Genomic DNA, 11,396 nt, shown 5'->3' on the forward strand with positions numbered 1-11,396 from the left:
ACTGTATAAACTAGAAACCTATGGGGCACAAGGAATTCAACATTTTCATGAAATTTTATAAAACCCCCTGTCCTGTGTCACCCCTAATCTAGCCTCCTTTCAGCCATTCAATCACGGGTCTGGGAAATGCCACTAACCTTCTCTTCGGTGAAAAAAAAAAATCAGTCCTTGTACAAATAGGATCCCCACATGTTGCATTACATATAATCCTTTTGGTTCAACTATAGCAATTCAGTCACTCAGAAGATGTCAAAGCTTAAGATCTACAGACACAAACATGTGGCATCCACTTTGTACCAACCAAGTAACTATGCAAACCACTTCTTGATGACCTTTCAGTTTGGAAGCAACACATTTGTCCAGGCAGCTACCATTCCTGATCCACAGTGAGGCAAGTCATACAGTGTCCCGTCTCCTTGTAATATTCCAGACCATTTTCTTGAATTGAAATAGCACGTTTTCTCACTTTCTGCTCTTGAATTTGACTTTTTGTTACACAGATGAAACAAGTTTTTCCCCTGACAGATAGACAACCCTATTTGTTCCAAGGTATTCTGCAAGACATTCAAATTCTGGTTTATTGGCTATAAGTTTTTTTTTTTTTTTTTGTGGGAATGTTTATTCCCATGAAGCATGGGTGTTTTATTAGTGGTGAAGCGACTCGAATGTGCACCTCTTTTGCGCCAGATTCTTTGAGGGGTTTTATGATGGGTGACGTAGTATTGCCTCTCACAATCCATGAGAACAATTCTTTTGCCTTTAAAGTTGTCAGACTACACGCCAAATTTCTTTGCAACCCCGAGTTGTTTTAATCTCATGTTTGGCTGAATGAAGGGTCTTCCTACACACTGGTTCTTACACGATGCTTCCACATATAGCAGCCCACACTTTGTTGCATATCCCGGAGCTGCAGGTGTAACAGATTCTGGTACTGGGCTCACCAAGTCTGCATCCACTGGTGCTTCAATTGCCAGATGATGGCCTCACTGGTACCTTACGGTATAAACCATTTGGTCCTCAAACATACTATCTAGTCTTGCAAAATAAACATATTCGAAGGAAGATACAGAAAGCTGCTGGATCTCCATTAGACCTTGAAATTATATCAAGAATTCTGATACCATGTCTGTATATTTCTACAATTTCTCCAGGCTTGATTTTGTGGCAATATCTCACACCAATATCTCTTTGTCATTTACGTCAGAAACTGACCTGAGCCAACCGATGCACAGAGGACGATTTCCATATGGGTCTTTCACAGCATAAATGACATCCCTGTGCATTATAACCAGAGAGTATGCTGTGGGCGCTTCCTTCACTATGTTCTTGATTCTTGCTACCCAGTCAGGGGTATCATCTTGTTCCTGAGGAGGGGTGTATGCGAATAACTGGGTAATTGTCTCACTCTCAGAAGACATGGAAAGCCCAATGCCTTGCCACAGAAGCTTCCTCCTCAATCGAGCTGCGTTTACCAATTCACCGTTATAGATCACAGCTATTTTCCCTCAAAGAGTCTCAACAATGTATGGCTGGCAATCTTTCCAGCTCACACTTCCCTGTGGTGGCGTACCTCGTATGTCCGATTCCAAGATTTGAGACATACAATTTCTTCAAATTGTCTTCGGTAAAAACACGGTTTACAAGACCCATTTCCTTAGGCATCCTGAAGGTAGAGACTGAATTCTCATCACTGGTCACAATACCTGCGCTCCCCTGACCTCAGTGCTGAAGCCCCACAAGTCCCAGAGTGATCACATGTGGCACATCTAGCTGCCTGGGCCAATCTCCAGAAGTGATGCACCTGAACACACCACATTCTTCATGGATCCCCAACTCCTCCAGTTACAGGGCGCCGCCGACTTTCTGCTATTTTTATTGTTGAAATCCAGCTTTAATTCACAGTGGTCACATAGCATGCATACTTTTCCTGTATTAGGTGAGACTTGTTTTGTGTCCAAGTCTGTGGCCAATTTTGGAGAAAGTTTCATGCGATGCCTTAATAGTCACTTTACATTTAGCATGTATGCACAACACTGGGTGTTTTACTTAGCTATAAAGAAGAATGAAATTATGTCTCAGCAGGACACTGAACATCATGTTAAGTGAAAAAAAAAACAGGATTAAAAGGGCAAATTATAGGGACTCTTGGAGTCTGCTGAGGACACCCCAATGTAAGTGTGTTTAAGCAGAAGATAGGTTCAAATTGAAAACTGCTGAATACACAGTAGATGGGGGTTAATACCTAAAATATAATAACTAAAAATGTAAATACCACCCCAAATCATCGCAGCTCTGAAGAGCAAAAGAACTGAATCAGGAGTTCCACAGAGAGGACTCACACATGGCCAGTAAACATTTGGGAAAGTGTTCAGCATCCTCAGCGATCTGAGAAACGCAGACTAAGACTGCTTTGAATTTTTAACTCATTCAGTCAGGACGGCAACTAGAAAAAAATGACAGTAAATGCTGACAAGGGTGTGAGGGGACAGAAACCATCAGACACTACTGAAGGCAACGTGCGCCCCAACACCACTATAAACATCCATGTGGAAGGTCTTCAAAAACTGAGTAGTACTAATACAATCTATCCTTACTACTCCTGGATATGCACCCCAACCACCCTCGGAGTTATACCACAGAGACTCAAATCTTGTTTATTGCTGTAATAGTCATCATAGCAAACACACAAACAAAATAACAGCAGCAATAAAAACAATAACAAGAAGTGGAACCAGCTTAAATATCCATCAGCAGTGGCTGGATAAAGAAAATGTGGTCCAGGCTTAGCTCTGATCATGGAGTTCAAGATAGAAGCCAGAGGACTGCTTAAGTTTGAGGCCAGCCTGGTCTACACAGCAAGTGCCATCCTAATCAGGTTTACCAAGTGCTCTGCTCTTCTTCCTGCTGTGATAAAACACTGACTGGAACCAAGTTGAAGAGGGAAGGGTTTACTGTAGTTTATGTAGTCCATCACTGGGGAAAGCCAAAGCAGAACTCAAGCAGGAACCTGGAGGAGGACTTGAGGTAGAAAGCACAGAGAAATGCTGTTGACTGGCTCGTTCCCAAGCTCATGGTCAGCTACATTTCCTCACAGCCTAACCCACCTGACCAGGGACAGCACTGCCCACAGTTGGTCCTCCTACATCAACTAACAATTAAAAAAATACCCCATACGTGTGCCAAAAGGTCAGTCTGGTAGAGGCAGTTCCTCAGCTGAGTTTCCATCTTCCCAGGTGACTCCAGTTTATGCCAAATTGACTAAACTACACAGTACAATTGATCCCTTGTCAACAAAAGAGAGAAACAACTCCAGGCACATCCGCACAAAAGGAGAAACAACTCTCTCAAGTTGTTCTCTGACTTCCAGACATGTGTGCACACACACTCACGCACGTGCACATGCATGCACATAAGCAAAAATATAATAGTTATAATTTTAAAAAGTTTTCAATTACAATAAACAAGAGCAATGAATATAAGCAGAAAAGGCAGAAAGCTCAATAACATCAAAAGCAGCAGTATCAGAGCAGACGCAGAATGCTTTTTTAAAAACGAATGAAGCCTGTTTACATTTAGCAGACTAGCACAGTGTGAAACTTGAATGCTGAGCACTGACTGGGTGAGATGAATGACTGGTCCTTGGGCTGCTGGCAGGATTGAAAGTTGGTACAACTTCAGAAAAATTTCATTCTGCACAGATATTAAAACTGCACCTATTTTCAAAAGAAGGGAGGTTGTCAGTATCCTAAATGGATGTCAATCTTTTGTTCAGTCCTACACTACGGCCTGAGTCTGTTCTCCTAATGTGTTCCTGTGTCAATACCTCAGCCTGTATTAAAAGGTAATAAAACCTTTAAAGAACAGAGCCGAACAGGGGCTAAGGGGAGACCTGGGGTTGCTATGTTTGGAAGGGATTGAGATGAGGCTCCCAGATTTACAGAGAAAGTTCCTTGTATCCTTCTCTGGATCCCTGGATGTGGTGTCTCCATTTCACATCCACTCCTATGAGGAACCAACAAGGTCCTCTCCAGAGACAAAACACATGGACCCACTTGATACTTGGTTTCCAAATGAAAACCTGACCCAGACTAACTTCTTTATGAAGTTTCATGCATCTGATACAAGAGAAAACTGATCTAGCCTGTTATTGTAGGGGAGCAATCGGGCACGCACACAAAAGTATTGTTTGTAACAGTGAAAAGAGGAGAAATTTCCACTATTTAACAAGTTAAAATTAGTACATGTCATGATTATCTTAAGGGTATAAAGTAAGTTACTAAATATAAAATATACTATAATCTGTTTTGCCTGCAGTTTGAAAGCCACTCAAAATAGTACTACTTTTAAAACCCTGGCCTGCCTACTTGGTAAATGGTATTCACGATCAGATAAAAACAAAGCTATTATAATTAGGGGTTTTAACTGGCTATGTTCTGTAAGCATCTCTTCACTGTGTGGGTTTATGTGATTTTTCTATATTTTTATTATGAAAAGAGAATTGGTTTTTTTCAAAGAATGGTGGAAAACAAATGAAAGTTAACTGATAATGTAAGGATCTTTGATGGGAGACATAATTTTTCCTCACACATTCAGCAAATAGCTCAGGGGTCTAGTTTCCAGATGGCATTGTACTGGGTGGAGACAGACTAGCACACGAGGTAGATACAGTTGCTTCTGAGGTCAAAGGAAAACAGACAAGTGAAATGATTCAAATGCAAGAGAAAGGAAACAATTCAGAGAAACATGTGGTACCCACAGTTATCTAAGACCATTGCAGAGGCTCAGGTGTTGAAGTGTCAGGAAAAGATGCTAGCTAAAACAACTACAAAGATTTTCTCATCCACATAACTGTTACAACTGTAAATAGATCAGAATAGGTTTCATTCAAGTTTCCCCTCTCCAAAGGAAAAAAAAAAAAAAAGAAAGAAAGAAAAGAAAAATGAAGAAAGAAAGGAATGAAAGGAGAAAAAGAAAAAAAGAGGAGAAGGGAGGGGAAAGGAGGGAAAGCGATGGGAAGAGAGGAGGAGAGGAGAGGAGAGGAGAAAGAGAAAGAGAAAGCAAAGCGAAATCCTCTCCCTCAATTCTGCAATCCCTGAGGGTCAATTCAATTTCCATCTGTTGTTGGCGCCCCCTTGTGTTGAGACAGTTAACAAATTCTCAAGTGCTTTTGCTGTTAACACCAGTAAAGGCAAACAAATGTTATCTTGAAAAATTAATAACACCCCTTTCTTCAAACCCTGAAAATATCCATTCTACAAGGCGGTCTCACTCCTTAAATTGCCAGAAGTAGTAGTATAGGAAAACTTGACTGGCCCTTGTCTCCACTGAAAAACTCACAGAGCATTCAGCAGAATCGAAACAAGTTCATTGTAAGAACAAAGTAGCTTTCTTTTCATAAATACTAGAAAAGTCCTACTAATTCAGGTTTGAAATTCATACTGTTTTTCTTTCTTCTAGAAGTATTTTCTTGGGTTAGGTTTAGTAGTTTTTAAGTATTTCTCTAGTCAGACATCCAAAATTACAAATGATTTGTTAAATATTTAATTAAAAATAAGCATACAACCAATGTAAGGTAAAAGAATAAAATATACTGGGGAAAATATAGTATAGTAATTTGTTTTATAGTTGAAAAAGTTTTACTTAGACCTGATATAAAAATCTTGAACTATCAAGAAAAGCACAAGTATCTGGAATTAAAATAGAGTAAATGCAAACAAATCAGTAGCCTTCCTATACTCAAAGGACAAACATGTGGAGAAATAAATTAGGGAAAAGGTACCCTTCACAATCGTCACAAAAACTATGAAATACCTTGGTGTGACTCTAACTAAGCAAGTGAAGGACCTGTATGACAAGAACTTCAAACCTCTAAAGAAAGAAATTGAGAACGATCTCAGAAAATGGAAAGATCTCCCATGCGCATGGATTGGAAAGATCAACATCTTAAAAATGGCCATCCTACCAAAAGCAATCTACAGATTCAATGCAATCCCCATCAAAATTCCAAACCAGTTCTTTAAGGAATTGGAAAAATCAATGTGCAATTTCATATGGAATAACAAAAGACCTAGAATAGCGAAATCCATCCTCAACAACAAAAAAACATCTGCGGGAATCACTATTCCTGACCTCAAGCTATATTACAAGGCAATTGTGCTGAAAACTGCATGGTACTGGTACAGAAATAGGCATGTGGATCAATGGAATAGAATAGAAGATCCAGAAATGAGCCCTCATGTATATGGTCACCTGATTTTTGACAAAGGAGCAGTAAACATTCAATGGAAAAAGGACAGCCTATTCAACAAATGGTGCTGGTCCAACTGGCACTCAGCATGCAAAAGAATGAAAATAGATCCTTTCTTATCTCCTTGTACAAAGCTCAAGTGTAAGTGGATCAAAGATCTCCACATTAAACCAGATACACTGAAACTATTAGATGAGAAAGTAGGGAAAACCTTAGAACACATAGGCACAGGAGAAAATTTCCTGAACAAAACACCAATGGCTCAAGCTCTAAGGTCAAAGATTAACAAATGGGACTTAATGAGATTGCAAAGTTTCTGTAAGACTAAGGACATTGTCAAGAAAACAAAACGGCAACCAACAGAATGGGAAAAAGATCTTTACCAACACCACATCTGATAGAGGCCTAATATCCAAGGTATACAAGAAACTCAAAAAGCTAGACACCAGAGAATCAAGCAACCCTATTAAAAAATGGGGTACAGAACTAAACAAAATGTTCTCATTTGAGGAACACCGAATGGCCGAGAAACATCTGAGGAAGTGCTCCACATCCTTAGCCATCAGGGAAATGCAAATCAAAACAACCCTGAGATTCCACCTCACACCAGTCAGATTGGCCAAGATCCAAAACTCAGATGACAACAGATGCTGGCGAGGTTGCGGAGAAAGAGGAACACTTGTCCACTGTTGGTGGGGTTGCAAACTAATACAACCACTCTGGAAATCAGTCTGGCGATACCTCAGAAAATTGGATATAGTACTACCTGAAGACCCAGCTATTCCACTTCTGGGCATATACCCCAGAGACACTTTAATACACAACAAAGATATATGCACCACAATGTTCATAGCAGCTCTATTTATAATAACCAGAAGCTGGAAAGAACCCAGATGTCCTTCAGAAGATGAATGGATACAAAAATTGTGGTACATTTACACAATGGAATACTACTCAGCCACCAGAAACAATGACTTAACCAAATTCTTAAGAAAATGGCTGCATCTAGAGAATATCATCCTGAGTGAGATAACCCAGTCACAAAAGAACAGACATAATATGCAGTCACTGATATTGGGATGCTAACCCCAGAGGCTTGCACTCCCCCAGAAACAACTCACAGACTGTATGAAGTCCAAGAAATAAAGAAAACAAAAAAATATATATATTTAAAAAACAAGAAGACTTTGACTATTTCCATGTTGCGTTTTGTTTTGCATGTACTTTACGCTCATGGTAACTATTAGGTTTTCAATGCATACTGTCAAGCCCTTGAAAAAATCAAGTACTGACTAAAAAATATATTCACATAGTTTTATGTAAAAATTATTTTAATATCTGAAAAAACAGTACTGACAAAAATGTATAATTTTAAGCAAAAAATGTTTAAAATCTGTACACTTATCTTTGTTTTCTAAAATGAAGTCGTTTAAAAAAAGAAAAAAAATAAAATAGAGTAAATGAAAATGTATAGAAGATGCTTATAGGAAAAATTATCTTGTACTAATCTAATACTTGTGGTTGAAATGTTTATTGTACAGTAGTTATAAGAGCTATTTCAAGACTTCAAAGGCAATTAAAAGGGACAAATGTTGTTGCAGAGAGAAACTTACAGGTAATATTCAAGTAAGACATTTGGCTTGGAAACAAGACAACCGATGAGTGTAGTACAGATAAAATAAAATAGACCATCCTAAGATAAATTTCATTTATAATTTATTTCAATAATTTCAATAATTTCATTTATTGCTGAAAACAATAGCTCCAAAAGATAGGAAAAAATATAAAGAAGGTTTTATTACAAATTTGTTTTTCTAGTAAAAACAAATTTGTAAACTACTCCATGGTCTATTGGTGGAGAGCTAGTTAAACACACTCAGAGCACCTGTGTATGGAGTCTACTACATGTTTGTTTAAACACTGACTTACCTCTGTCCATATAGACCAGGAATAGCTCCCATGTGATAATGGATAAAGAACGTACCATGATGTGCTCGTGTAAAGTGTATTTTCTAGGATGCTAGTATGCACTAAAAACTCTAAAAGTGTAAATCAAGTGAAGTTTGATCATCTCTCTTACAGGTGTGATTGTGAACGCTTCCAGCGTTCAACATCATTCAAATCTTGCAATGAGCATGTGATTTTTCATTATGAAAAATATATAACGTTGCATATTTAAACATAGGTAATTACATGAGTGAATAATTCTTTTTTTCCTTACAACTTTATATAAAAAAAACAGAGATACACGTACAGATTGCTAAAAGCATTTTAGCATAAATATATATGAATATATTTTTGTCAGTACTTGATTTTTTTAAAGGTTTGATAGTATGCATTGAAATCTCACTATTTACAAAGATTATAAAGTATATGTAAAACAAAACGTAACATGGAAATAGTCAAAGTTTTCTTGATGTGTAAAGATTAAACATAATGATTTTTAACTACCAATAATTGCCACAAGGCTATCTTCTTAGCTCTTGAGTTATTAATGACTTAAGGTCTGGTGTGCCCCACTCTGAGAGGGTGCTATACAATTATTATTATGAGTGAATAATTCTTGTCACTGATTATTATGTAGCTTACTGTAAGTTATACTTACAAGTAACAAAGTAACTCCAAACTGCTTAAATGTTCATGTTGCGTAATTAGCCAGGCAGAGTATTTAGCAGACAATGTATGGAGTATTCCGAAACAACAGTAGAAACTTCTATCTGAAGGGACAGCCTACAAATACAGCCTATTGAAGAATTGTTGTGATTCGGCATCATTTGTTGTTGTTGGTGGTGGTTTCTGTCTTTTTACTCGATTTGACATGAGCTAGAGTTGTCTGGAAAGAGGGAACTTTGATTGAGAAATGCCCCCATAAGATTGGGCTGTAGGGAAAGTCTGTGGGGGAATTTTCTTGACTAATGATTGATGTGGGCTGCCCAGCTCACTGTGGGTGGCACCACCCTCGGGCAGAGGGGCCTGGGTTGTATAAGAAAGTAGGGTAAGCAAGCCATGGGTAGCAAGCCAGTCAGCAGCACTCCTCCATGACCTCAGTATCAGGTTCATGTCTGAAGGTTGGGCTTTGATCTTCCTGAATATGAACAGTAACATGGACCTCCATGCATAATAAATCCCTTTCCTGCTCAAGTGTTTGGTCATGGTGTTTTATCATAGCAACAGGAAGAATACTAACGTGTTAGGGAAGCTGGGTGGCTGGAGAAAGTGACATGTGGGTACTCTGTCACCTCTCTGCTTAACACAGCACGCGCTACCTTGTAGGTGTAATGGTTACGGATGGACCCCAAACGAGAGGAGAGAGCCAATCCGTGTTTGCGGCTCTCTGTGAACGCTAACAGTGTTCATATTTCTGTATACAACTAAAAGTTCTCTTTAATAGTTGATTTAGCAGGTAATCAACATCAGTTACCTAACTAGCTAAGGAAGAATTGAATTCTTCCTTAAAATTCTCCTTGTCCTTTTAAAAAATTTAACAAGGCTGGAAGCCTAGTGATAAATGTTAGAGAACATGCCTTCAGGGAACTTGAATTCTAGATGAGAAAACAAATGGGTAAAGAGGAAAGAAACAAAATAGATTATGATACATTAAATAAGATGGGAATGAAGTCAGATTTTGTGTGTGTGTGTGTGTGTGTGTGTGTGTGTGTGTGTGTGTGTGACAAGTCAGTTTTACTTAAATCAGGACTGTCCAACAAAAACATTGTTAGCCATTTTTGGTCTGAATTTGGTGTACGAATTCAATTATGGTACACATTAAAAACCATGAGACATTTGTTTTGTAATAAATAAGGGAGTGGAACTACTCATTAGCAGCCTTTTTAAGATAAGCTATTAGGTCTGCCTTTTGCCCCTTCTTCTTAATCCCAGCAAAGATCATTTTTGTTCCAGGGATGTACTTTTTGGGATTCTCCAAATACTCCCTCAGGGTATCCTCTCCCCAGGTGATGCCTTTGTTCTTGTTGGCATCTGTGTAAGAGAATCCAACAGCCTGACCTGTCTTCCACTCAAACAGACCATGGAGATTTGGTCCAGTCTCATGCTTGCCTCCCTTTTCCACAGTGTGGCACTCAGTACATATCTGAACAAAAATCTTGCACTTTTCAACACCACCCATTTTAAATTTGCTCCAGGCTGGTCAACACCACAGTCCTTCAGACTCCGCTCTCTTAAATACAACTCTCTGTGATCACAGTGCTTAAAAATAAAAATAAAACCAGTGCTTTTCCTGTACTGGTGGAGATTATATGTCACTTTTAGATAGATTTTTGTTCTATAAGATGCCTAAAAATGATTGCCCCAGTTATAGAAACGAGAACAAAAGTACTCTGCAAACTAAGATTTGCGACTTTTCACGGAAAAGCGAAAGTGACAATATAGTGTATAGTTCAACAATTAGACCAGACACATGTGTTGTGAGGAGAATCAGCACATAGTAAGTCTGGAAGTCTCCCAGGTACAGAACTAGGCTACCATGCATGTCAACAGACTAGTCCATGTGCTGTTCTGACATAACTCGTGGACCGGGAGGAAGAGTATGTGAGAAATACAAAGCTGGGTGATCTGTGGAGTCATGAAACGGACCCAAGAGCTTTCTTTCAGAATATGTCAAGTTAACAGTTTCCAGTGATGATACCATAAGCTGTAGGAAGAAACATATCTTTTGTTTCTTGCATGCTATGGCCTTTATCTACTGTGTGTTCCAATTCAAGTGCCCCAGTGCTTTTAGAGCCACTGTCTTAAGTGTGGTCCTATTAGAAGGAAGCAAGAACATTTAGGGAGTGAGGCTTGGTGAAGGACCTACACCACTGGGGTCTATCCTTGAAGGGGATTGTGGTGGGCCCTTTTTTGTTCTCTTTGTATTCTTGGTCATAAAGTATCTTAGTTACTTTTCTGTTGCTGAGGTAAAATACCCTGGCAAAAGCAACTTAATTAAGAAAGGGTTAGTTTGGCTCACAGTTAAAGTACACAGTCAGTTGTGGTAGAGGAGTCAAGGCAGGAGCGAAGGGTGGCTGATCACATTTTATCCAGTTAGGAAGCAGAGAGTAATGACTATTTGTGCTTAGCTATGTCTTTCCTTTCTATATACTTCAGGATCATGGCCCAGGGAATGGTGCCACCCACAGTGGGTAACACCCCA

General features: G+C 38.9%; 1 protein-coding gene and 1 pseudogene across 2 annotated transcripts; both read right to left on the reverse strand.

Moving 5' to 3' along the window:
• Positions 1 to 492: 492 nt before the first annotated feature.
• LOC308420124 (amidophosphoribosyltransferase-like) lies at positions 493 to 3,225 on the reverse strand (annotated as a pseudogene). The gene is made up of 2 exons: positions 3,175 to 3,225; positions 493 to 1,836 (listed from the first exon to the last, which is right to left on the reverse strand). The product of its transcript is annotated as an amidophosphoribosyltransferase-like (transcript).
• Positions 3,226 to 10,058: 6,833 nt separating this feature from the next.
• Positions 10,059 to 10,373, reverse strand: LOC308419457 (cytochrome c-like; the record flags this gene model as incomplete). Its single annotated transcript, XM_080915186.1, has 1 exon — positions 10,059 to 10,373. One exon carries the CDS (start codon positions 10,371 to 10,373, stop codon positions 10,059 to 10,061), a length of 315 nt encoding a protein of 104 aa, XP_080771312.1.
• Positions 10,374 to 11,396: the final 1,023 nt, after the last annotated feature.

The sequence above is a fragment of the Micromys minutus genome (assembly GCF_963924665.1).
Source record: "Micromys minutus genome assembly, chromosome: 4".
Taxonomy (NCBI): domain Eukaryota; kingdom Metazoa; phylum Chordata; class Mammalia; order Rodentia; family Muridae; genus Micromys; species Micromys minutus.